Source organism: Poecilia mexicana, unplaced genomic scaffold (assembly GCF_051168715.1).
Source record: "Poecilia mexicana isolate PSO_F unplaced genomic scaffold, ASM5116871v1 scaffold_9, whole genome shotgun sequence".
NCBI lineage: Eukaryota > Metazoa > Chordata > Actinopteri > Cyprinodontiformes > Poeciliidae > Poecilia > Poecilia mexicana.
This window is the reverse complement of record NW_028263378.1, coordinates 26,492,697-26,506,934: the sequence shown is the minus strand read 5'-3', so window position 1 is coordinate 26,506,934 and position 14,238 is coordinate 26,492,697. Positions and strand designations below refer to the sequence as shown.

Here is a 14,238-nt window from a genome sequence, read left to right as displayed (position 1 = left end):
AGAGAAATTCGTTTTACCCGTCGCCGACGCAGCATCATTAGTCGAGAGCTCTTAATGTCGGGGAGCCACTTTGATGTGGTGGAGCACGTTTTATGAAAATTAGCAGCACTTTCAATGCGCTCGTTGAGATTTCACAGAGCTGTAAAAAGATACGTAAAAAAATACATATATTTATATGTATATATATATATATTTATAAGAGATGGGGACAATCTGGCGGTGAGGAATGTTGCCAGGCCTGAACTAGAGTGCAGACAGGAAGAAGGCAAGACAAGCAGGACAGGGGGAGGAGAAACGTTAACGACAGGGAGAGAGGGATGGATGGATGGATGGATGGATGGATGGATGGATGGATGGATGGATGGATGGATGGATGGATGGATGGATGGATGGATGGATGGATGGATGGATGGATGGATGGATGGACATGCCATGGCTACAACACTCAGCGTCTGGCCACCGTTTATTTGGCAACATATTAGAGAGACGTGCCACATCGTAACACCGTAAGATGTGCGGCGATTACAGCATGCAATTTTCAGCAGTGAATCCCCCAAACTCCTCCCCTCTGTCTCCCCCCCCCCGTCCAACCCACAACCATCACCACAACAACCGCCGCTCCCGTCACCCCTACCTCCTTTCCATTCGCTCCCCCTCCCTCTCGGTGCTTGTCGTATATCCCTGTCAGAGCTGTCAACAAGCGCCGGTCTTTTATCTGACAAGCCCGCCTCTTCCTCCTGACTTTTTCATTAAGAGACACCCTTTTATACAAATTTGAGAGAAATAGCATAAGGGGGGGAGGGGGGGTGGAGGGAAGGGGAGTGGGGGGGAGGTGGGGGGTATTGTGCATAAGGAGCTGAGAAGCACAGTAAAGAAAAGACAAAGAATGAAAACTGGTTGATTAAAAAAAAAAATCTTTTTAAGGCACTTCTTTGTATCCAAGCTAAAATGCTGACTAGCTTAAAACAATGAACCTAATGAGTTTTTTTTTTTTTTTGTTGTTTCCATCATTTCTCTCCTCTCCAGGAAAAAAAAATCTCCCAAAAATCTCCATGTTTTTCCCGCCCTTCCCTGCAGGCTTTCTTTGGCTAAATGAACAATCAGGTTTGGTTAGGTTTGGGAGGCTCCTGCTTGACAGGCATTAGTTAAGAATCATATTTCTACATTCTTTAAAATGAGACGCTCGGGATTTTGCATAAATTCTCATTACTTTCCCTTTTTCTAAATTGCATTATTTTATTCCTTACGCCGCGGCGATGCCTGGCTTCCGCTCTGATTTGCCACCTACTCCTCCGACTAAATGGGCTTGCATATGGATGTCGGTGTGGCGATAATTGGAGCGTTTCTTTAACTCGTTCCCATCCTGGGGTTGCTGGGGGTCAGCTCACACCAGGCTGATTTATGTTAAGTCATCTCTACGTTTAACCATGAGGCCAACTCGCTGTTGCTGTGTAACCACCTTAATCATTTCCTGTATGCCGGTTTCCTTATTAATGCACCGGAGCTGTACGAGGCGAGAGCACCACACCACCTGCCCTCTGATTTCAGCCTCAGTGCACATTCAGTGCTGCCATCCTCTGTCCAAATTCTCATTTTACGGGTTTCTGGGTTTAGTCTGTGGAAATGAAAACTGCAGCTCTCAGTGGGAGGTCTGGGGGAAAAGGGAAGGTTCTTGTTCGGGGGACTCACCTCGCTGAGCTGCTCCTTGGAGTTGCTCCTGTGCGGCCGACTAAATTCTTGGAAAGTCTCGTCCTCTCTGAGCTTGACCGGACGCGGCGCCAAAGGTTTGATCTGCCGAAGACACGCAAGGAAAGAAGTCTGAAAAAACTATATCGATAATCACACATAAACAAACATGTACACAAGTGGAATGTACCATTTAGATGACCTTCCAAAAAAACATCCATATTTGTTAAATCATTTCAAATGTCACTTTAATGCCACAAACTTTAGTGAATGGTTGGGCGATGTGAATTTTTATTCAATATTTTGTGGTAGTATTGCGACAATGATAAAAGTGACAAGAAGAACTACTGAACACCTATTTTTTTAGGTAATTCTGTGGCTGTGACTGCATGATACAGGAATCATACTGTCACAAACACAAGTACAGCACTTGAGAAACTTTCCCTTTTGCTTTAAATGTTTCCTCCACTTTCTCTCTGAGCCGTCTGTTGTGTTCCTTGGTCTTCACATTGCTGTTTTTTCTTTCATGTTCACTAATAACACTACTTCAAAGTGTGTTTTTTTTTATTATTGGCTGTAAAATGGAAAGTTCGTTTTTTTCGATGTAAAAGGAGTAAGAAAAAATAAAGAACAAAGAAAAATTTCACTTGTATGTTACCAGCTCAACACCTGAAACACAGCGACCATTACAGATCCACAGACCAAAGGAACCAAAACTCCCACATGCTGTTATTAAATCACTACTTCACTACTGTCCACTATCAACAATTAAATAGTTGAATAGCACTGTGATGGACTAGTGGCCTGTCCAGGGTGTAACCTGGCTTTCGCCATATGACTGCAACCCTGCAAGGATAAACGGTTGTAGACGATGGATGGGTGGAAATAATTGTACACCTTTATAAGGGTTACTCAACCAGACATTAGTAACAAAAACAATACGGTTCGCTTTACAACCTTCAGTACATCTTGGTGTAAATTACTCCAAGATGTAATTTGTAAGATGTAATTGTACTTTGGAACATTCTAGCACGTGATCTGATCTTTACCTGTTAATTGTAGCTCTGGTTTCATGTTTAGGGTTTGTTATCCTTCATCCGTCTCAATTATTTCACAACTTTTAAAGTGCGCTGTGCAAATCATTACACATTTTGATCTGTAACGACGGCACTTTGCAAAATGTCATGTTCCAATTGCTGATTTTTGTGTTTTTCTGATGTAAAGCACTTTGAACTGCCTTGTTGCTATAATGTGCATTACATATAAATCTGATTGATTGATTTATATGTTGTGTTAAACACACAATGTTTTTGTTGAGCTTAACCGTACAAGTGAGCGCATGTTCTCTGACCCACATCAGTGTTACCCTTATAATAAAAGCTTTGCTTTCTTGCAGCCTGTCAAGCCACACAGTTGGCGTGTCTCCAAATTCCCAGCCAGATGGGAGGTTGGCGAACTCGGCGAGGGGGACCCGGCGCTGATGCGGAGTGGCCAATGAAAATGCCTCTCTCTGCTTCTCCATCTTGGCGTACAACAGTGATGACTGTGGGGTGTAATCCATTTGACTAGCAGTGAGCGTGTAGTAGCTCCCCCGGTGGCAAGTGTGGTGTCTGGCCCCGGTCTCCTGATCTCCACTGTAATTTAAGCAGATCACTGCTACAATTAACCTTTCCTGGTAAATATCAATTATGGCCCCCGGCTGGGCTAGAATTAAAAGGGTCATCAGCTAATCTGACAGGTCCTGTACGCTACCACCTGGCTGGGAAAGAGGGGGAAGACAGGGCAGCCGAGAGAGGAAGTGTTTGCCTACCCTTGTGCCCACCAGCGTACATGCCAAGCAGACAATTCACTTTTAATTACCCTGCTGCTGCCAAGGCCTGCACGCTGATTGGCCAAGGGGCATCGGCAGTCCGCTGAGGTCAATAGTGATAGTGTAGGGGCTAAATAGGGGGAGATGAAGAAAGGAGGGGCTCCTACCGAGCAATCAGGGAGTAGTGATGGAAGGAAGATAGACCTGGCAGGTGGGCCTAATCAGGTTTGACTTCCACATCTAACCGCGTCTCCCTCAGCCTCTCTCAGTTTCTCTAGACTTGCTGTCAGCCTAATCACTTCTTGAATCTCAAAATAGAAGGTGGCCCTTTTGATTTCCTCCTCTCAAAGGGAGCACAAAGAGAGCAATCCTTCTTGGCAGGCAGGCAGGCAGGCAAGCAAGCAGGCACATCAGCAGAGACAGAGCTTCGAGGTACAGTCGGTGTCACGTTGGTGTCAAGTGTTGTTGTTGATTACTTTGTTTACCCACCATCGGTATTGCTGACTAATTCCTGAAGGCACCCAAAGTGTTTTCATCTTCTCCAGGGCCCTGGGGGTACATTACCACGTCCGCAATCAATTTGGCAATTGATCAGAGCAAAGCTTCTAATTAGGCATCTAGGTTAATGATGCGGCGTGCAAGGACCATTCCCCAAGCAGCAGTTCAATGGAACAGAATGGCAATTGATCTGGGAAGGAATTCGCAAACTCTGACAAAAGACTGGCAATCCTGACTGCCTGTGATTATGTCGGGACTAACTTCCTGCCTGGGGAGGTGCTTAATTGGCCCGGGTTCTTCTTTCTTCCTTCTAGTGTGGGTCTAACAATACAGTTACTCATCAGAGGAGACGTCTATGATGTAAAATAGGCCTTTAATTTGGAGCTGATCGCAATGAAGCAGATTCTAACGTCAGCATTGTTAGCGGCTAAGGCTTAGCCAAGCATGGAATTCCCCGAGGGCTTACAAATGGTTTGGATTTTGTCTGGTTTTTTGTGTGTGTTTTTTTCTAGTGCCAAGCCAAAATGTTCTCACACAAATTATTTAAAAGAAGTGGGGGCTTATTAAGTGCTTTTATAAACTGAATATTGCCAGTCAGCAAGTCTTTATTATCTGATTCAGTCAACAAAGCAACTCGTTTCCCACTTCAAATTAAGAGTCGGCACAAGGTTTAGATTCATTGATGGCTCACAGTTCATCACCAGACAAATTCACGTTTTTACATCAATGGGATAGGACAATATAGATCTTGCTACATACTACTATTTAATAAAATGAAAGGATGTTTGAGAGAGATGTGATCATTCCCTATTTAAAAAAAAGTAAATAGTAGAACTTTGAAATAAAAATTTAATTCATTCAAATGAAATTCCTATGTCTTGAAAACCATAAATTAAATTTGGTTGGTCCAACATCACTGTAATCTTTCTATCTCTATTTATTCCTCCTAGCAGCAGCAATAACACTGAATGGCAAAATGCGACCAGAATCTTTAATAATAATAATAATAATAATAATAATAATGAACTTGTTTCTCTTTGAAATAAACCCGGTTGCCACAATTGAGGCAATCATTCAGTTTTTTTTTGTTGTTGTTTTGTTTTTTTCCCCAGAATCACATTATGACTTAACCTGCAGAATTTTGCACTTGGCCCATTAGCCAATACAATGGCCAAAGATTTTGGCAGCATTGGCACTCCGTACACCCCATCTTTAAAAGTGCTGGCGAAACTTATATCGATGTCTAAAAGTTTGCAAGTAAAAATAGGTAAATTAATATGATTTTTTTTTCTGGCCTATGGTTGAAATGCACCACAACATTGTTTTTGTGCTGAATTACTCGCCATCGGACAACAGATTTGTTTCGACAGTGCTAAGGAAAAAAAGTTGAAACTTCTTTCTCGAATTGAAAAATCACAACGACTTGTGCAGTACGACTGCTTGGATACCAGCCAAGGTCATCTTCCACATTTATGTACAGAGTAAAATACATGTCTCCGGCATTCATGCTCATTCAGAGGTTTCACTGTAACCCTGGACCCAGTGGAAAGTCTTTGGTTAGGCTTCATTCACTAATGAGCTGCTTAGGAAATTTGCAGTTAGGGATTCGTTTTTTTTTTTTCATTTTTATTTAACGTTCCTTTTAAACAGAGATATTCTTAAGAAGCAGTCGGGCAAGGTTAATCAGGTTAAAGCAATGAATGTGAGTAATTGTGTTTGTGTTGAGGAGGGTTGAACATGACGGGTACGATTTAAGTCTATAGATGTTAAATAGAAGGGAGAAAAAAAAAATCACAGCTAAGTAAAGGCTTGGGTTTTACATGAATAATGTACTAGAAATTAGCTCCATTAGTCTCGGTATTGAACATGTCTGCAGTCTGTCTCTGGAGGCCGCTGCTTTGTGCTCTTTAATTATCTTCAAAGGACCCTCCAGCATCTTAATTTCCCCCTAGTTGAGTAATGCTGGCTGAGGTCTGTACATTTATAATACTCTAACCCTGGGTTAAGTTACAGAGACCCCCTGTGAAGTACGGCCTACACCGGGCAGAGACGGCTCACATCAGAACGGCTTGGCTGGCCCTCCCTTCTCTTCCTTCGCTGCCCTTGTGGTGTCAATCAATCCGCAGCTCGTCAGCAGGGAGCTGGCTGAAGGCTACAGGGTGAAGCTTTGTTGTCCTGCTCCTTTGATCCTCCCTCCTCCTTCACTTTGCGGGGGGCGCAGGGAGTGAGGGGGCATCAGAAGGCCTGTGTGGTCTCCCCTCGTCCTCCTCCTTGGATCAGAGAGCCTGTTAGTTCTGACCTCACTCCTCTCCCTTTCTTCTCTCACTCTGCCTCAACTCTCCTTGGCTGCCATCACCTGTCATTAGCACTGAGGGGAAGCTGCGCCTCCTTCTTGTCCCGGTGTCAATCCTCATTACTTTAGGATCTTGGACCTCGCCCTCCCACCTGCTCCTTCCTGTCAAGCTCCCTCGATGCTCTTCTTCTTTTTCAAGCTAAGACGCTGCTCTTTGAGCTTTGCCGGCACAGGACAAGGAGGGGGAAGAGAAAGGGGAAAAAAAAAGGGATTCGGGAAGAAGCTGAAGATGACGGATACAGATCATTTCTCTAATTTGTTCTGAAAAGTGTCCTGCGCAAAGGACCCTCACCTCTATTAACCCGGCGACAAGCTGCTGCTGCTGCTCAGGGAAGTGTCAGCAGTGTGTGTGTGTGTGTGTGTGTGAGGGCGGCCCAGTGGTGTGGCAGGCGGAGACACCTTGGTGCTTAGTGCCGGGCTGCGGCACCAGCTCAATCTATTGGCTCATTATCCCCCACGCCCAAGCTGGGGCGCAGACAAGTGCACTTTAGGGCCACAGGCCAAATTGATTCATCTGCCTTCATTTTGTTCAGGCGCAGAAGAGGCAGCTGCTTGGAGGAAGAGGGGGTGAGGGGGACGGAGCTGTAGACGAACGGAGCCGGAGAGTTGAGCGTTTCGAAGAGCGGATGCATCTGGAGAGTTCTGTGTTTGTGGGTGTGTTGCTCACCTGCGTGTCACAGCGAGATCCCTCACGTAGGTTTCTTTTCTCTACGAATTAACGGCACAAACAGCAACTCCCTATTTAATCAAATTCGAGACGTACGCCGGGCTCCCTCCCCAATGCCACGGATGGAAATTAGCCCAAGGACAGGCCGGTGGATTTACAGCGGGGAGAGCAAATGGATTTTTACTTTTATTTTGATGGGTCCCTGTGTATCCATTAAGTCTTTTAATCATACATTATTCATCGGGCTCGCCTTATAATAAATTACCACTGAGAAAGAGATGCACGTTTGGCAACAAGGTCTGAAATGTCCACCTATGCGCCTCCGAAGCTCGACTCTGAACTTGGCATTTGCGGGTTATTTGTATTTAAGATGTAAAAAGTAAATCAATCAAGTTTATTGGTGTAGCACATTTCAGCAACAAGGCGGTTCAGAGTGTTTTACATCATAGAAACACAAGAATGAGAAGTCATAAAAACATCATACAGTCAACAACTGAGAAACCGATGACAAATATTACATTTTGATGAATACCATCATCGAATATGTTGGTCCATGTTTCATGTGGTTCAAACGCAGCTCTAAACAGATCAAGTCTCAGTTTTTAAAGAATCTGGATTTTAAAAACCACTACTAGATAATATTATACAGTTTGTTTGTTTTTTTGACTCAATTGGTAATCGATAAAATCATAAAACTTTTATCTAGGCCTGTCACAGTAACAAATTTTGCTGGGCAATAAGTTGTTCCAGAAGTTATTATGACACACGATAATATCGCTGTTTCGAGACCATTTTCAAGTTATGCAATGGAAATTGTGCCATAATGCAAGTCAACCTTTCAAATATAAATAAATTTTAATTTGTAATGAACATTTTAAATATCCAACATAAACAAAAACCTGAAACCACAATTAACATGGATTCTGAGTTCTCTGTAAACCAAACTGTCCTTCAAAAAAGGAGCAAGACTGAAGACTTTGGTCATCCATTTTTTTCATAGAGAGGCAAGAAAAACAAAATCTTTGAGCTCATTTTAATTTATTGCCCCATTAATCGATTTATTGCTTATTGCAACAGGCTTGATTTCGTTGCAATTTATCCTACTAAGAGAGTCCCATCCCTGCTCTGGACCGCATCGCATTTGCGAGATGAGCTTGTGAAAAATCACAGCAAGATGGTGTTTTACTCCGGGTAATGACAACAAAGGCTGGAGTCAGCAGATTAGAGGCAACAATATGTACAAAGAAGGTCTGGTGTAAACAAATCAGAGGGTGTGACCTACAAGCCATTTGGCATTTGTCCTCCCCTGCACACTGCTGTACAGAACGCTGCGGCGTGTAAAGCTGACAGGGCAACTAGCACAGCTGCCCAGCGGCGCAACAAAGAAGTCAACCTGAAAGCGAGGGTCTGATTCGCAGCCAATGGAGACCCCAGGAGAGCCCAGAGTGTCCCACAGGGCCCCATCCAGAACAGATGAGCAGGGGAGGAGGAGCCATCCCTGCGGGCATCGGGTCTCTGCAATCACTCTCACCATATGCCTCCTAGGGGAATGAGGGAACAAGGGGGGAAGGGGAGGTGCACCTGCTTCCAAATACAAAACCATCCCTCAGCACCTGTCCTGGGGGTTCACTGACAAATGCAACTATCACACACACACACACATGCACACCTCACCTGTCAGCCTGAACCACAGGAACAATATCTGCCCTGCGCTGATAAGCACAAGACCGCAGAGCAGAGCCCTCCCCCGCCCCCCGTTCAGTCGAACATCAGGGAAGACGCACGCTCAAAGCTACATGCAGCCATTAAGCTAGTGGTGTCAAAATGCTAATAACTTCTTATTGTTATCTCTCTACACTCTTCGTTCTTATCCGGTAATATACGTTGTATGCTTGTACATGTGAGCAGCACTGTAGGTAAGTTTAGAAAAGATTTACCTCACTAACAAAATCTAACTGGGTTAATTCAAGAGTTTATACTCTTATTTTTTTTTTTTTTTTTAGCTACTGCTTCAAGCAATTCCAGTTGTACTTTAATTTGCACACAACTAAAGAACAAAAACAAAAAAATCTAAGTATCCTTTGATAATGAGAATCATTTATATCTTTTGTGTGCATGTAGCTTTCATTCATGTAACTGGTTGTGTAGATTTGTAACGAGGTGTGTTTACAAATGAATGGAATGTGAAGAAAATTACTAATATTTTCAATTACAAAGCAGCTACTTCAGAAAATGCAATTCAGTTATTTATTTCTATTGCACGATGTTTTGTCATGGAAAACAAAACATTTTTTTCAACACTTTTTATGTATTGTAAAATTTCACAAACATGATCTAATTCAATGTCTGCCATTCCCAACGAAACAGATGTGACCAGAATTACCAGTGAAAAATGAAAAACATTTAGTCCAACAGCAAGTTGGACTAAATGTTGTTTCCTGTAAAAATATAGGGCCTCAAAATATTGTTTTATTTTTTTTATTTTTTATTAATATACCAGCTTAGTATTATTTACTGTTGCTGGAATTTAATTCTGCGATTCTCATATTGCTCCACCATTACTTGTGCTTAGTTCTGTCGCTACTTTCACTGTAGTGTAGGCACGCTGCATCTCTCATCTCATTTCTGTAACACTTAAACAGACAGAGATAAGGCAGACGTAAACACTCTTATCAGCTGATAGTCTGCTGCTAGGACAGCTCAGCGAGCCAGACAGATGTTCAAACCACTATATGTGAGAACGAACACAGATTTACACAACATGAACTCAAAAACTGTCAGAACATCAAAGAAACCATTACGGCTTGCACCTTAAGATGTATGATAATTGAGTTAAAAAAAAACAAAAAAAACACATCAAATATTGTTATTACTATCATTACTATAAATGGTATCCAGTCAGAATGTTATGACTGATTTCCAATCAGAGTTTTTAGAGTTTTGATGTGCTGATACAGATTTTAGCCGATATTAATTTACCTTTAAGAGATTTTCTAGCCTCCTTGTGGTGAGTGATGTATAGTGGATGATGAAGAGATGAGAAGATGTGACATTGATATCAGTCAATGTGAAACATCAGTTTAGTAGTATTTCAAAAGAAAGACAAATTGATTAAAGGGTTGACATTTTAAACTGACTTGAACATCTTACATTAGCACTTAGCTAGTTCAGGGTTAGGGCTGTTATCATTGGTAACATTGGTAAACAGTCTCCGTGGGTACTCACTCACTTTAACTCAGATTTCCAAAAGCTATTTTGAATCCCAAAAACTTACAGGAAAGAAACTTACACTTTTACTGGATGTAAAACTCCCTGTTATCTCCTGAAAGTCTTGCTCTCTCTCACTTTCATGCAGCCTGAATGAACTCAATGCAAACAACTTAACATGCCATAGAAAATACAGCTTCCTTTCTAATTTCTTATGTCTACATTGTTTGCATCCGATACTGAAAGTAGATAACTTTTGAGTCTTTTCCTATCAGTAAGAAAATGTTCAAGTTGAAAATGGGCAAATTCTGGTTGCTAGATTTTCTTTCTGAAAATCGATTATTAAACTGGTTTATAAAGCAACATTTGGCATCCACGGTCTAAAAAATATATATTTTTAAATGTTTTATTTAAATGTCTTAAAACTACTATTTTTACCTGAAACTTGTTCTTAAATAATTTCCATCACTGCTGAATGTGGCACCAAACCGACCATTCTACTCAACTGATCTGCCGCCACTAATTATTTTTTAACACTTGAAAATGATCTTATTAGCAATCGAAAAAATTACAATTCTCAACGTGCAACATTCACACTCTCTCCTCCGTCTGCACTCGATAACTTTGTCACCCTCACACGTACTTTAAGAAATGTTTAATTTCCTCTAATGTAATCTGAAATAATTATCATCCGAAGTCGACATAAGTGCTGCAAAAAGGCTCCTTTTAACAAGTCCGCCAAACTCTATCACACATACACACCCCGCAAACACACACAGGTTCAAACTAGCTGTCGCTCAGCCTGCCGTAATTTAAACACTGAAGATAGGACTGTGGGCTGAAGGAAATGAGCAACTGATTAAAAACTGTGGTAGATGAACAGACTAACCTTAGACTAACCTTAGACTTATTTTTTTTCCCACTTAGGTAAGGGAGATACTTTAATTAGCCTTCTGGTTAGGGCAGAGGCTCATAACCCTGGTCTTCAAGGCAAATCGCCCTGCATGTTTTAGAAAGCTGCTTGCTTTAAACGTCTTCAGATGAAGCCTGTTAATCAGCCATCAATTAAAATTGCCCTGGAGAATAAAAAGAAAAAAATATTTCATCAATGTTTACATAAAACTGACCATTTTTTTATTTTTACAAACTGAAAAAAATGTGCTTTGAAGCAGAGGCTAGCTTTTAGCATTGCTAGCGCCATGTAGCAGTAGCAGTATTTTCACAGTGCTTTCAAGTCTTTATGTGATCTCTCTTGTCAACTCAAAAGTGCAGCCCAAGAACTGCTACTTTTTTTTTTTACTTAAAAATAAGAATTAAAAAAACAGACATAAGGTGTCTGCTCTAAACTATTACGTAGAGAATTACTCTTCTCTGTTTCTTTCTGAGAAAAAAAAAAGTTTCAGCAATAAACTCAGACTCTATCCCAAAACTAAATGAGGTTTTTAATCAACACACATGTGCCACATTTGGCGACAGAATTTCAATTTTAATCAGAAATTCAATCAAATATTTCCATTCCTCACCAAGACATTGTTTGTTTATTTCAGTTCCTTAAAGTTTCTATTGTAGCAACAATTGTTTTTAATTTGGGTCTTTTTTTTAAATTTGCCAACAAATTACAGAACTCTGCCGTTCAGGACAACTTTCACTGCACCAATTTTAAAAACAGTCACATGTTATGAAGCATTCCATACCAATACGAACAAATGCAGATTAGTTTAATACTAAAATGTTTTGGTTAGTTAAAATATTGATGTTTTGCAGCTCAATATAAAATCAGACAACCTTTTATTATTGATTTCTTCCTCAAAGTGAGTTCACACACTTCCCTTGAGTCTGAAGAATGTATAGCCAATAAACAACACGTTCTGCTGCAACTCAAATGTATAACGCATAAAGACGTACGCAGGCAGTTTATAGATTAGCATGATGTGTCAAGAGCGATCACAAAAATGATTAATAGACTAGTAGATTTAATACATTTGAGCAAATTGAAAAACTTGAAAAACTACAATGTGGAGCCAATGTCTCACATACACGCTACAAAGCATCAAATTAGAAAATATATATATTTAAGTAACATAAGTACAACTTATTCTCAAAGCTCTGTTCACAGACGGTCAAACACCATTTAAGGATAATGAAGAAAACCCCACAAACCAATGGAAATCAATGAACTTCCAGAACAACCTGGTTAAACAAGAACGTTTTTTACTGCTTTTACAAAATAATCTTAAAAAAGACAAGTTAGCCATTGCGAAAGTTGGCCTTTCAATCTGTGGCACCATGACAACGCTATGTGACGCCATGTTGCTAATATAGTAAGGGGTACCATATTCTGAGACTACAAGTAGTGTGATTGGTCCAAAGTGATTGGTCAATATGAACATTTCAAGATGAACTCTAAATTCCATTAGGAGTCAGCGCAAATGGTCTCTCCCTGTAGAAGAGACCATATGGTGTTATTCAAAATTGTTCCTTAAATGTGAGAAACACTGATGAGAAACAAATTTGATATATAAAGAAAAACTCAAGGCCAATTCAAATATTAGACAGAGATGAAGAGCACTGCTGATTCTCAGATTCTCAGAAAAGCAGTTTAATGTGGAACCACATATAGCCAGAAGCTTCTTACTTATTGAGTTGTATGTCAAGGCCCGTGGTATCAAAGTCAGCACTGAGATCAAATGAAATGATCAAGAAAGATGAAAAAAGATTGTTGCAGACCCCTAACAAAGCTGTTTCTGAAACCTTGACTGAATAAGTTGCAAAGGCTCCACTAAAACTGTAAACACGTATATGTGATGCTCTGCTTGGGTGCGATAAACCATGTGGGAAATGATTAAACTAACTTTTTCATAGCAGGAAAAATATTAACTTAAATTAAAACACGCTAAGAAAATCCATGTACCAATAATGTGACAATAACAGTTGAGTAACTTTGGTGGTTGGTACTTAGAGAGCTACACATTGAATTTTTGAACTTTAACAATAACAAAACCAACTTAATGCAAAAAAAAAAAAAAAAGAAACACAGTAAAGTGAATGACAAAAATACATTCATCTCAGATATTCCAAAAGTACCGAGGGGGAAAAAACACAACACCCCTTTAATTTAAATTGTCACACTGTGTCAGAAGTTATCTACCAAAATTAGGAGATAAACCATAAGTTCAGAGAGAACCGCGAGTTTAATGGAAAAAAAAAAAAAGATGAAACGGGAGAAGTTTTAAGAGAGAATCAGAAAGAAGAAGGAGAGGAGGTTGGAGCGAGTCAGAAAGGTAGTTTGCAGGCAAAGAGTGAGAGCGAGAGACCAGGAGAAGCAGCCAGAGTGCTCTTGGCTTTTTAATAGAAGGCAGATGCAACACATGTAGAGAATCAGCCTCGGCTCGGCGGTGCGGCTTCCCTCTGATGTCTGAGAGCTCAGAGCGCACTTTCTGCCCTTGGAAAACTTCTGGGACGTTATCTCATGCCTGCACAGCACACACTGCTAGTAAATTCTGGAGGAAGTGTTATGTGTTAGATGAAGAAGAGGAGCCGAGTGTGTGTGTGCGCGTGTGTGTGCACTGTCGAACTCAAATGGATTTATTTGAATGTGTGTTCCTGCATGTGAGCTGAAATGTAAAAAATACACAAGCTGGACCATAAATGTTTGAGTGGTTGCATTTTTTTTTTTTTTTTGCTTCAGTGAGTTCAAGTTAAGATGGAATCAAAGTCAGTGGGTCCAAAGTCTCCGTTGAATCAAATATCTAAGAAATACTCTTTAATACACACTAACCGTGCAAAATGTAAAGCAAATATAGTTGTGATTTTATGAGGAATAAAATGGAATCAAAGAAATTAGTTATTAAATGTTTTTATTGACATCTACGTGTGCTAAACTTGTGTTGGTTTTTTTTGTTTGTTTTTTGCAGAAACAGATGTAGGTTTTATAAAATCATAAAAACACCCATCAGTTTTCATTTCTGTTTTGCAAGGTTTGAAAATCTCCAGAAGGTAAAACATCATAGGTTACTT

At 40.6% G+C, this 14,238-nt stretch overlaps 1 protein-coding gene across 6 annotated transcripts in view; it reads right to left on the bottom strand.

Annotated features, from left to right (window-relative positions):
* The window catches only part of fbrsl1 (fibrosin-like 1), a 353,739-nt gene that overhangs the window by 201,374 nt on the left and 138,127 nt on the right, over positions 1-14,238 (bottom strand). For all 6 annotated transcript variants that reach the window (XM_088009073.1, XM_088009069.1, XM_088009072.1 and 3 more), the window contains exon 3: positions 1,690-1,791. In XM_088009073.1, the coding sequence (XP_087865199.1) occupies positions 1,690-1,791 (102 nt within the window). The remainder of the gene's footprint in view (positions 1-1,689; positions 1,792-14,238) is intronic.